Source organism: Delphinus delphis, chromosome X (genome assembly GCF_949987515.2).
Source record: "Delphinus delphis chromosome X, mDelDel1.2, whole genome shotgun sequence".
In the NCBI taxonomy this organism is placed as follows: Eukaryota; Metazoa; Chordata; class Mammalia; order Artiodactyla; family Delphinidae; genus Delphinus; species Delphinus delphis.
This window is the reverse complement of record NC_082704.1, coordinates 13249595-13262784: the sequence shown is the minus strand read 5'-3', so window position 1 is coordinate 13262784 and position 13190 is coordinate 13249595. Positions and strand designations below refer to the sequence as shown.

At 40.8% G+C, this 13190-nt stretch overlaps 1 protein-coding gene across 1 annotated transcript in view; it reads left to right on the top strand.

The window, feature by feature from the left end:
* Positions 1 to 13190, top strand: part of SLC9A6 (solute carrier family 9 member A6) — a 52968-nt gene that overhangs the window by 22052 nt on the left and 17726 nt on the right. The window contains exons 8-12 of the mRNA XM_060002993.1: positions 182 to 287; positions 584 to 672; positions 2928 to 3041; positions 8877 to 8988; positions 9909 to 10062. Coding sequence (XP_059858976.1) covers positions 182 to 287; positions 584 to 672; positions 2928 to 3041; positions 8877 to 8988; positions 9909 to 10062 — 575 coding nt within the window. The remainder of the gene's footprint in view (positions 1 to 181; positions 288 to 583; positions 673 to 2927; positions 3042 to 8876; positions 8989 to 9908; positions 10063 to 13190) is intronic.

The window sequence follows — 13190 nt, the reverse complement described above, 5'->3', positions numbered from 1 at the left end:
CTCCTTAGTACAATGCTTGTATTCAGAGTTTCTTTGCTTTGGTACCTCCTTATTCTGTGACTTTTGTGTTAGAGACTGGAGAACCCTTCTTTTGCTTTTATGCTTGCCTTGCTTCGACTACTATTTTTTCTAGTCACACTTCTGTATTATGAGATCGTGTTATCAACCTTGACAGTCTTACGTGACAAAGTTCACCAAATTACGAGAGTTCCAGTTGTTGGAGACAGGCCTGTTCTTCTTGATGTCCTGGAGTACCTTCCTCTTGGCTGAAGCATGGGGTTTCACAGGTAGGTTACTTTTTCCTTTTAATTGTAAACCCTTACAAGGAGGGACTTAGACAGTGATTTTTTTTCTGTGTGTGGACCAACCCCTCTAGTGTTTGAACACACTTGTTAGGGTTGGGATTTATGCTGTCACTTTAGAATGTAAAAGATTTTCAATGGAAGCGGTTCCTCTCAACAAAGTAAGTCACAACCGAAAATTTTAACACTAAGCATCTAATTTACTTCTGTAAAATAAGAGCCTCCGTATAGAAGTTGGGAACTCTCCTTTTATGTGAACTTGGAACTTGTTGTATTTATAGGTGTGGTTGCAGTATTGTTTTGTGGCATCACACAGGCCCATTATACATACAATAATTTGTCCACGGAGTCTCAGCATAGAACTAAACAGGTAAGAGAAACTTTATAGCTTGTGAATAAACTTTTCCTCCTTGCAGCAAAACAGATTTTTTCTTTACTGAAAAATAATCTTTGTTCTGTTCAAAGTGATGTCTGCTCATTTCAACTCCTCTTCTGTTGACTCCAGAGATAGATGGGATTGTCAGATTGAAGGGTGACAGCTTTTAGGGTATAGATAGGTCAGCAGAATAGCCAGGGGCTGTTATTATTGTGGCTCCAGTGGTCAGTCAGTTAACTTCCTTTCCTTGTTTCCCTTGTCTTATGACTTTTTATCCTTCCAGTTTTATTGAGATATAATTGGCATACAGCACTGTCTAAGTTTAAGGTGCACAGCATAAGGATTTGACTTACATACGTCATGAAATGACGACCACATCATCTCATATAGATACAAAATTAAAGAAATAGAAAAAAATTTTTTTTCTTGTGATGAGAACTCTTAGGATTTACTGTCCTAACTATTTTCATATGTAATATACAGCAGTGTTGATTCTATTTATCGTGTTGTACATTACATCCCTAGTACTTATTTATCTTATAACTGCAAGCTTGTACCTTTTGACCACCTTCATCCAATTCCCCCTCTCCCCACAACTTGCCTTTGGTAACCACAAATCTGATTTCTTTTCTATGAGTTTGTTTGTTTGGTTTGAAGTATAATTGACCTACAACACTATGTTAGTTCCTGTTATACAACATAGCAATTTGGTTTTCCTATACATTTCAAAATGATGACCATAAGTCTAATTACCATCTGTTACTGTACAAAGATATTACATAGTTATTGACTGTATTCCTCACACTGTACATTTCATCCCCATGACTCATTTATTTTGCAATTTGAAATTTGTACCTCTTAGTCTCCATCACCTATTTCTTTCCTTCCCCCACCCGCAACTCCTCTGGCCACCACCTGTTTGTTCTCTGTATCTGTAACTCTTTTTCTGTTTTGTTATATTTCTTCTTTTTTTGGTTTTTAGATTCCACATATAAGTGAAATCATATAGTATTTGTTTTTCTCTGACTTATTATACTTAGCATAATACCCTCTAGGTCCATCCGTGTCATTGCAAATGGGAAGAATTCATTCCTTTTCATGGTTGAGTGATATTCCATTGGGTACACACACACACACACACACACACACACACACACACACCCACATCTTCTTTATTCATTCATCTATTGATAGGCAGTTAGGTTGCTTCTGTACCTTGGCTATTGTAAATAATGCTGCAGTGAACAGTGGGGTGCATATATTTGCTGAGCTCTTAAGTTCAAATGCATTTTACCCCCACCATGTTTATTTTATTTTATTTTTTTTTTGCGGTATGCGGGCCTTTCACTGTTGTGGCCTCTCCCGTTGCGGAGCACAGGCTCCGGACGCGCAGGCTCAGCAGCCATGGCTCACGGGCCCAGGCGCTCCGCGGCATGTGGGATCTTCCCAGACCGGGGCACGAACCCGCGTCCCATGCATCGGCAGGCGGACTCTCAACCACTGCGCCACCAGGGAAGCCCCCTACTAGCTTTATATATGGTTGATTTATTACCTTTATTGTATATTTGCCTTTACCAATGAGATTTCTTCTTTTGTAATTTTCATGCTTCTAGTTGTGGCCTTTTCATCACAGTGATGTGAACAGGTGGAGGTGGGCAGGCAGCAGGGGAGGGTACAGAGCACCAGGCTATAATGTGTAAGCCCTACTCCCTCAGTGAGGGCTGAGACCCATGTAAAAAGTGAAATCACATGGCAAGGTGCTGTTGTGAGAGTCGTCACAAAGCATTCTGTGCCAGGATGAAAGGATTTGAACTGGATCTTACAGCCCGTAAAGAGGGACGTGTCTTGGAACTGCCATATTTTTAGGGATTGCAGGGTTACCAGTTAGGGCTCTTTCACAGCATTATGGGTGGGAACTGATGAAAGTTAGACTAAGGCAGTGGCAGGGACAGCAAAGAACATTGCAAAAGAAAAATTGGCAGGGTTTGCAGGATGAGGACAAGAATGACTGAATATGGGGATTGAAGAAGAGAAGCTGACTGGGGAAGTGAAGGGGTAACATTTCTGACTTTTTCTGTGGGCCCAGAAAAATGTCATCTCTACATTTGCTCCCCTCTGAATCATGAGTTTGGGGGGATATACATGAACGTTACATATTTGAAGTATCTGTTTCAATATCTTAGTAATACTCATGTTTTCAAATTATGTAACTTTATTTACTGGACTAACCTTTTAAAATTTCGTTTCAGTTGTTTGAGCTTCTCAATTTCTTGGCAGAGAATTTCATCTTCTCCTACATGGGACTGACACTGTTCACATTCCAGAATCATGTCTTTAACCCAACATTTGTGGTAGGAGCATTTGTATCCTTTATTATGTGTTCCATTTTGGAAACTTCTTTTTAAATTGAGATTTGCATGGGTTTTCTGGAGGGGTGATTGATAAGAATACAGTTAAATATATAAAATTTTCCTCTGAGTAAAGCAAATCAGGATTTCAACTTTTTTATCTATTCTATTCTATTTCCATTTTTTGTTTATCACACAAATAATACTAACAGATTGAAATGACAGAAAAAAAGTCTCCTGCCATTCTGCCAACCCCAAAAGATAAAACTGTTTGTCTTTGATTACTGAAGGGAAGAAAGAGAGATTGGATGGTGGGGAGAAGTTTGCAGTCTGCCACAGGGCAGTAGTTGAAAGATGATGAAAGATGGAAGGAGGATCACCCACCCCTCCCTCCTTCCTTCCCTCCCTCCCTCCCCCCATCTCTCTCTCTCTCTCTCTCTCTCTCTCTCTCTCTCTCTCTCTCTCTCTCTCTCTCTCTCGTTTTTAAAACCCAGCTGAAAAGGAGAAGCTGATTACATGAAAGACAGCAATCAATAGTGCCAGCCTCATGAGAAGGCAGGAGGAGATGGAACCCAAAGCATGTGGGGAGGGACGGGCCTTCAGTGGGAGGGAGCACAGCTCTGCCATTGTTCCAGGAAAGGGTAGGGTATGTAGAGATGAGGGTACATTTGCAAGATGGCGTTCCTGTCTGATTACTTCTATTTTTATCTGTAAAGTAGGAGGTGAGATCATCTGCTGAAAGTGAGATAGGAGCAGGTGGCCTATCAGTTATCTATTATATAACAAATCACCCTAAAACTTAGCAGCTTAAAACAACAAACATGCCTTATTTCACATGGTTTCTGAGAGTCAGAAATCTAGGAGCAGCTTCACTGGCTGGTTCTGGCTCCAGGATCCCTCCTGAGGTTGTAGTCATGCTCTGGGCTGGGGCTTCACTCTCTCAAGACTTGGGATGGAGGAGCCACCCCAACCTCACTGACATGGCTGTTAGCTGGAGGCTTCAGTTCTTCTCCGCGTGGACCTCTCCATGGGGCAGCGCACAACATAGCTTTCCCCAGAGTGGGTGAGCTGAGAGAGCACCAAGATGGAGGCCAAAGTGCCTTTTATGACCTAATCTTGGAGGTGATGTACCATCACCCCTTCTGCCATTTTCTATTGGTCACACAGACAAAACCTGGTACGGTGTTAGCAGAGGCTATACAAGGGTGTGAATACTAGGGAACCCTCTAGGAGGCTGGCTCCCATAGGTGATAGGAGTTTTGAGAAGAAGGTTTGGAAATAGTGGTTGCAAGAGTGGGAAAGTGAGTTGACCAAAGGAATGCAGTAGAATCGCTGAGCAGTGTTAGGGACCCATTTGAGTTTGAGGAATAAGTATTAACAGTAGAATCAATCTGCCCCGTTTTATGACTTTGTCCAGGAGAATTTAGCTGTAAGCGTGGAGAAAATAGATAGCTGAGTCCGTCTGAGTTTGGTGTTTTGTCAGGTCGGTGCAATGAAAACAGAGGGGTAAGTGAATGCAAGGTATTGGAATGAGTTTTATTAAGATGTGGCTAAAAAAGGAAATGAAGAAGGGAGCGGACTGACTGATGGAAAAGTAGCAAGATCTTTGGACTGGAGGTCCCAGTGAGGTGGAAGAATTATCCGGGATAGGTGAACATGAAACATTGTGGTCAGAGAGAGAGATGTTCGAATTAGTGATTTTCAAAAGAAGTACTGTTTTTAAAAAAAACACCTCAGAATGAAGATTCTGCCAAAAGAGATTGGCAGAAATATTTCTTTAATTAAAGCTCTAAGTAGGATCTGTGTTAGAAAGTGAAGTATTACTGAAATGCCATTCTGCAGTCTTAGTCTTCTGAGAATTAACTTCAGGCAAAAAATGATAAAGCCTTATTCATAAGAGAAGAACCTTAGCTGGAAGACTCCCATGAGATCAGTAACTTCATATCCTGCTAGTCTATGAGAAATTTTTTGAGCAGTCAAGTGGTTTGATCCACTATACTTATCCAGAAACAAGGCTAAATATTCTCTATAGGTTTCTGAGTCTGTTAGGAATTGAAGTTCCTCAATACAGAATCCTACCATGGAAATTGACTCTTACCAGGAGAGAGTTGCTCTCTTGCTGGCTATGTCTGTTAGGATATAGGTTTGGTTTCATGTGGCAATGACCCAAGTTAACCAAGGTTTAAAGAGGATAGAAATGTGTTTCTTTCTCATGGGAAAGTCTGGAGTGATGTGGCAAGCTCTGCTCCACAAAGTCAGCAGGGACCCAAGCAGCCTTACGAGCATCCTTAGGGAGTTGCCCTTGTTCTTAGGGTCCCAGGTGGCTCACCCCCACCAGAACATGCACACATCACTTCCACCTAACACCCATGGGCTACACCTCCCAGCAGAGGAGGCTGGGTGTTTATATACTCAGATGAAAATTGGAGGTGATGGGGAGGAGTATCTACTACTATTGAGGGAAGAAAAAATAGATATTGGGGATATAACTAGCGGTCACTGCCACATTGACCCACATGTTTTGTTGTTACTGTTTTATTTTCTTGTTTATTGTTTTTTTTTCAGAGAATCACTACTTTTAATAACCTTTGGATTCTAAACTAGTTTTAGATTTACAGAAAAATTGTGAATACAGAAAGTTCTCATATACCCCACACCCAGTTTCCCCTATTGTTAACATCTTACATTAGCATGGCATGCTTGTCACAATTAATAAACCAATATTGATACATTATTATTATTATTTATTTATTTATTTTTGCGGTACGTGGGCCTCTCACTGTTGTGGACTCTCCCGTTGTGGAGCACAGGCTCCGGACGCGCAGGCTTAGCGGCCATGGCTCACGGGCCCAGCCACTCCACGGCATGTGGGATCTTCCCGGACCGGGGCACGAACCAGTATCCCCTGCATCGGCAGGCGGACTCTCAACCACTGCGCCACCAGGGAAGCCCTTGAGACATTATTATTAACTGAAGTTCATACTTTATTCAGATCCCCAGAGTTTTTCCCTAATGTCCTTGTTCTCATCCAAAGTCCCATCCAGGCTGCCACATTTTGTCGAGTCATCATGCCTCTGGAGGTTCCAGTTGACTGTGACAGTTTCTCAGACATTCCTTGTTTTTGATGACCTTTGACAATTTTGACGGGGTACTGGTCAGGTATTTTTCAGGGTGTCCCACGACTGGAATTTGCCTGATGTTTTTCCCGTGTTTAGACCAGGCTTGTGTGTTCTTTGGGAGGAAGACCACAGAAGTAATGTGCCATTCTCATCACATCATGGTAAGGGCACATACTTATCAGCATGTTAATAATGTGGGATTTGCCTGTCTTTCTTAATTCATGATATTGAGCATTTTCCATGCCCTTTATTGTTAAAAAAAAAAAAGGAAAAGAAAACATGTGAGTAAAATATGCCTCTTGAAATTGTCTTCTTGAAAGGTTGCCTTCTTTGGAAATTTTTGGTCGATTTTTGACCCCCAATTTTTTTGAGGGGAGGTGCCATTCATGGGTCTGCAATTATTGTGAATATTAAGTGACCATTAGCACTGTGTTTAAATCTGCTGTTGCAGGAAACGGCCAAAAGGCTGCAGCGTTTCTCCATTCCCCAAGTCTGGTTACTAGGGCAGCAGAGCCTTCCCGGAAGTTGTGTTCCTAGGTTGTAAGTTAGCCTGGAATGTGCCAGGAAAACTCCCCCTAAGTTTATGCCTCACTACTTCTTGTTCGTTTTTTTTTTAATTAATTAATTTATTTATTTATTTTTGGCTGTGTTGGGTCTTAATCACTTAGCCTAGATAGTGTTTGTCAGGTTGCTCCATTGTAAAGTTCCTCAATTTCCCCCCTTTCTATGTTGTACTGCTTAGAAGGGAGTCACTACAGGGAGCCACACTTAGGGACTGGGGAGTTCAGTTCCACCGCCTCGAAGACAGAGTATCTAGAAAATTATTTGAAATTCTTTCCACGGGAGATTTTTCTATTCTCCCCCATTTATTGTTTGAAGCTATCACTTATTTATATCAGTACGAACTCATTGATATTTATTTTATACTTCAGGTTATAATACAGTACTTCTTTTAAAATTGTGTTGCTTGACCTGTTCCAGCTTTGGCCACTAGAAGCTCTTTCAGTGGGCTCCGGTGTCCCTTGTGTTTGTTTAGTTTTGTTTTGTTTTTGTTTAACTTTCTGTGAGTGCTTCCTCACTTTCTGGAACTATAAGGTGCTTCAGGCTCATCTTATATATTTTCTGCCCCAGCCCTAGAATCAGCCATTTCTCCAAGGAGCCCTGATTCCTTTTATTGGGGAATGGTGTTAGAAACCAAGATCTGGGCTCTAGGTATGCTCAGTGCTACTGGGTGTCCTGGTTTCTAAGCCCTTCCAGCTGACAGAGGAGGAATATATATGTATATATTAGCTCCTGAATATATGTGTATCTATAAATATTTACATAGGTAGCCATCTGTATTTCTATTAAGCCAGATACCAATGTCTCCAACTCTAATCCGTTACCATATGGGTCATTCTAGCCTCCTCCCCTGCTGATCTGTGAATCCCCATTCCAATAGTGGGAAACCTGGCTCCCACCTTCTACCATCCATTACTTAACTGTTCCATTCCAGCATGCATAGTAATATCAGGATTGTTACCCAGTGCTCCCATGGGAAGCAACTTTATCAATGAGCATGTAATGCTTATCTGCAGTTCCTTTTGCCTTTAGTCCTACAAACTCCACGCATTTCCAAAGTTACTTAGGTCAGCACTGTTTTCCCCCACCTTCTTTTTTTTCCCCCACCTTCTTTTGTTTTTAATCTTAGATTTTCCTTTATATTCCTTTCAGAAAATGAGGTGGAGACTGTATTGTAACCCCTGAAACCAAAATTGTATTTTAAAGCAAGAGTCTCTATAGAGAGCAAACTGGAGAAAAAGACACTAAAATTGGTTTCTAGTTAAAACCGTTCTTAATTCCAATTAAGCCTTCCCTTTGAAGCAGGGTGAAAGTGTAAACTCAGAGAAGTACATCAAGGTTAGCAGGAATTTCAGTGGTATGAGGTGTTTGAGCTGCCCTTTGTTCTGAGGAAGCAAGGGCAAGTTTAGCCAGTATTACTCTTCCCCCTACCAACACTGTCAGTTAAGATGAACTAGACTGTTATATTAGTAATCTTAAGGTTATGCCAAAGAAGCTCTGTTTTTAAACATGTTCCTATTCATCTAATGAATATCCTATATCTTAGACCTGCACTGTCCAATTTTGGTAGCAACTAACCACATGTAATTATTTAAATTTAAGTTAATGAAATTAAATGAAAATTTCAGTCACACTAGCCACACTTCAGGCACTCATCATGTTGGACAGTGCAGCTATAGTACTATCGTGGCAGAAAGTTCCATTGGACGGTGCTGAGTCAGACAGTGGAATCTAAAGACTGTTACAGGGAGGGGGAAGGGTAAGCTGAGATGAAGTGAGAGAGTGGCATTGACATATATACACTACCTAACGTCAAATACATAGCTAGTGGGAAGCAGCTGCATAGCACAGGGGGATAAAAGCTCGGTGCTTTGTGACCACCTAGAGAGGTGAGATAGGGAGGGTGGGAGGGAGGTACAAGAGGGAGGGGATATGGGGATATATGTATACATATAACTGATTCACTTTGTTATACAGCAGAAACTAACATACCATTGTAAAGCAATTATACTCTTGTAAAGATGTTAAAAAAATTTTTAAATTAAAAAAATAAGTAAAGACTGTGTGTTAGAAACTGAGCTCCCTAAGATAGTGTTTCACCATCTTGAAGGTATAGTGTAAAGAATGTTAATAATGAAAAGAATTATCCTTAACCTATTAATAATTTTAGATTGCTATTTTCTTGGGAAGAGCTGCCAATATTTATCCCTTGTCCCTCCTACTTAATTTGGGTAGAAGAAGTAAGATTGGATCAAATTTTCAACACATGATGATGTTTGCTGGTAAGTTATAATTCCCTCTCTTGCTTACTCCAAGAAACAACTCACAGTGCATACACCAACTTGATTTCGGACGGAAATGATATGCTGATAATGTGAGACTCCCTTAAATATTAAAGTTGCAACCTCCAGTAGAAAATTCTTTTTAAAAGTGTGCCATTCCCTTCTATGGGGATTTTTTCATGTTCTGGTTCCAAATTCCCAGTTCGGAACTATGTCACGTGTAGTGGAGGAGGTAAAGATGATGCATTTTCACACAAAAACCTGTATGTGAATGTTTACGGCAATTTGTAATTGCCAAAACCTGGAAACAGCCCAACTGTCTGTCTTCCAGTGAGTGAGGGAATAAGCAAACTGGTACATCCATGCCATGGAATGCTCCTCAGCACTAAAAAGAACAAACTAGTGATACACACAACAACATGCATGGACGTCAGAGGCATTATGCTGAGTGAAAGAAGCCAGGCTCAAATAGTTACATACCATATGTTCCATTTACGCAACATTCTCAAAAAGACAAAAGCCCAGCGATGCAGAGCAGATCAGTGGTTGCTAGGGTTTGGTAGGGTGACGAGAGGTTAGACTAAAATGAGGGTAGCACAAATGAATTTGGGAGAGGGGTGATGAAACCACTCTGTGTCTCACTTGTAGTAGTGGTCACACACCTCTATACATTTGTCAAAATTCATGGAACTGTACACCCAAAAGAGTGAACTTTAGTGTAAGTAAATTTTAAAACAGATTTCAAAAAATTGTTAAACGATCAATGCCTGTATCATCTGCTAATTCTTTTTGTATTTGTTTGTATATACTTTTGTATGTTAAAATATATTACGTATTTGTTCATGCTCTTCTAAGGTCTCAGAATGTGCCCTATTTCTCTGAATTTATGAAGCTCGCATTGTCCTTCCATTCCCTTGTAGGCCTTCGTGGTGCAATGGCATTTGCCTTGGCCATTCGAGATACTGCCACTTACGCCCGCCAAATGATGTTCAGCACCACACTTCTGATTGTGTTTTTTACTGTGTGGGTGTTTGGTGGTGGTACCACCGCCATGCTGTCATGCTTGCATATAAGGTAAGTAGTGAGGGGCCCTCATTTTAATATTAAAATATAATATGGGTTGTTTTAATCATGAGACAATTTTGAGCTTTGACAGGTCTCTAATATTTCGTTTCTTTTAAAAAGTATATAACATGTAGTACAGAAAAAAATGGAAAACATGCAAAAGAAGAATAAAAACTGTTGTTAACACTTTTGAGGGATGTCTTGCTAGACCTCTTGCTGTGCTTTACATATTTTTTTAACAAAAAGGGGCAACACTTCAGGTACTCTTGTAAACTGATTTTTAAATGTAATATAGCATAGACATTTATGTTAGTAAATATCATTATTTTAGTGGCTGCATATATTATAATTTATTAACCAAATCCCTACCATTGGACTTTTGTATTGTTTCTAGGATTTTGCTGTTATGGCTAACAATTGAGGATTTTGCTCTTACTGAGTGTGAACGTTTGTAAATGCATACACCATTGTGCACTTATCAATTTCCTTAGGATGCATTCCTAAAAAGTGGAATTGCTTGGTCAAGGGATATGCCTCTATTTAAGGTTTATGATCCGTATTACCAGACCGGATCAAAAATCTTCTTATATTTGCAGTATATGAGGCAGTCCGGTTTATCCCAACCCCAATCACAACTGGATATTGTCATTCTTTCTCATCTTCATGATCAGCATGGTTCCTGACCTGACAATCCAAGGCCAAGGTTGTGACGTCTTAGTCTTGAATGCACACTAGTTAATGTACTCAATTGGAAAACTCCCTTGTATCTCAAGAGTTCTGCCTTTGTTTCCATGGGTATAGCAGTGTATGTTGCTAAAGCCTTCGTAGATTTTACTTCTGTGTTTGGCTGTAACTTCATAGACCTTAAGAGCTACTGAGCTTCCAGCATGTGTAAGGTTCATTAGCAAAAACAGTATTTCACATCTTATAGAATCTGTTCTCCATTTTTTTTCATTCTATTATGCCTTTCTCTTAACACTCTAAATTGCAGCCGGCGCTCAGACTTTGAACGTTGTTACTGCCTTTCTCTCCCTTTACTGTTCAAATCCCTTTCTTACGATTCCTGTGCTGTTATTGTAGATAATTGAAAATACACCAAAATAATGTTCTTGTAACCCTGATTATTACTTCAGGGAGGACCTGGCATTTGTTGAGCACCTACTATGTGCTAGGCATTGTGCTAGGTACATTTTACGTATTTGTCTAATGACAATCGCTCCATTTACAAGTGAGGAAATAGAGGCTTAGAAAGTTTCTAAGTTATTCAAGGTCATACATATCATTAAGTGGTGGACAGAGGAGCCTCCAGTCTCACTTAATTTCTCCTAGAATGCTGCATCAAGAAATGAGGGTGGTCCATTTTTGAAGGATTAAACTCCTTTTTTTCCTCAAGAGCTTGTAAATGAAGGCTCTTCCTTATTCTACTAAGAACAACAAAATTAAATGTGAGATAATTTAGGAAAAATAACAGTCTTAAGTGGAGTCTCAGTGTTTAAGTAGAATCAGTTCTCTTCCCTAACTGCCTTCCACGTAAACCAAACCAAATACCCACGCTTACCCCCCGCCAAAAAAACCCCACAAAAACCTACCTATTCACATAAAGTCGAATCTACCTTACCAGCTTTGCAAGCTTTTTGGCTCCATCTTGCCTGTCCTGTAGCATAGTTTGGCATTCAGTTGTATCCATTACTTTACAGTCTTAGGTTAACTCTTGTTACTGTTGTTGCTGTTTGGGGGGGTTTTTTTGGCCTCTTTTCAAACAGAGACTGGAATTTAAGTTTTTCTTACCTCCCCCCAAATTTGTCTAGTACAACTGTGAGGATACTAAAAAGTCCTCCAGGTTTAAAATTCATGCAGGATCAGACCTGACTTTGAGTTCTTGCCCCTTCGTTTAGTAATTCTGTGATCTTGAGCGAGTTCTTTAACCTTTCTCAGCCTCAGGTTCCCTGTTTGTGACGTGTGTAACAGTACCTCCCTCCCAGGGTTGTTGTAAGGATTCAGTGAGCTAATTAATGTCTGTAAAGCCTTTTATTCATTCATTCGATAAATACTGATTGAGAACCAACTATGTGCCATGGTTCTCTAACTTAGTGGTTCTCAACTGGGGGTGATCCCCCCCGCCAGGGACATTTGGCAGTGCCTGGAGACATTTTTGATTGTCACAATCTAAGAGGGGAGGCCAAGGATGCTGCTGAACGTCCTCCAGTGCCCAGAGCAGCCCTCACAACAAAGAATGATCTGGACCAAGATGTTGGTAATGCGAAGGTTAAGAGACCCTGGTCTGGAGAGGTGCAGTGGTAGTAATAAGATAGAAGAGGTCCCTGGTCTCATAATGTCTATACTGTGGTGGAAGAAGACAGATAGTAAGCTAGCAAGTAAATAAATGAAGATGACAATTTTAGATGATGTTAAATGCTATGATGGCAAACAAGGTACTATGATAGTAGCTGGGGATAGATGTATTTTATAGGTGGAGATCAAGAAAGGTCTCTCTGAGGTTAGATTTGAGCTCAGTCTACCTGAATGACAAGATGATGCCAGTTAAATGGTGAGCAGGAGGAAAAGCAGTCCAGGCAGAGGGGAGAGCATGTGCAAAGGCCCTGAGGTAGGCACAAATGTAGCCTATTGAATGGAAAGGAACAAAGCCCACCTAGCTGGACTACAGTGACTGAAGGGTAGGTAGGAAACGAGGTGGGCAAGATCCTTTAGGGGCAGGGGTTGGCAAACGTGTCCTGTAAAGGGCCAGAGAGTAATATTTTAGGCTTTGAAGGCTGTATGGCCTCTGTCTCAGCTACTCAACTCCAGCGTGAAAGTCCCATAGACAATATGTGAATCAGTTGCCGTGGCTGTGTTCCCACAAGACTTTATTCACAAAAGCGGGAGGTGCACCGAATTGGCCTGTGGGCTGTAGTTTGTGGACCCCTGCTATCGGGTCCTGTAGGACACGGTAAGGAGTTTTTTTTTAAATCGAAATTGGCAATCTTGTAGGATTTGAAAGCAAGAAAGTGACATGATCTGTCCTGTTGCGTGGACAACGGCTCCTCAGTGAGTGAGAGCCAGCCAGCTCTTCGTAGGTCCTTTCGCATAGTCTGTGACAGTCACCTTTGGCTCCTTGTCATTTACCACATACTTTGCAT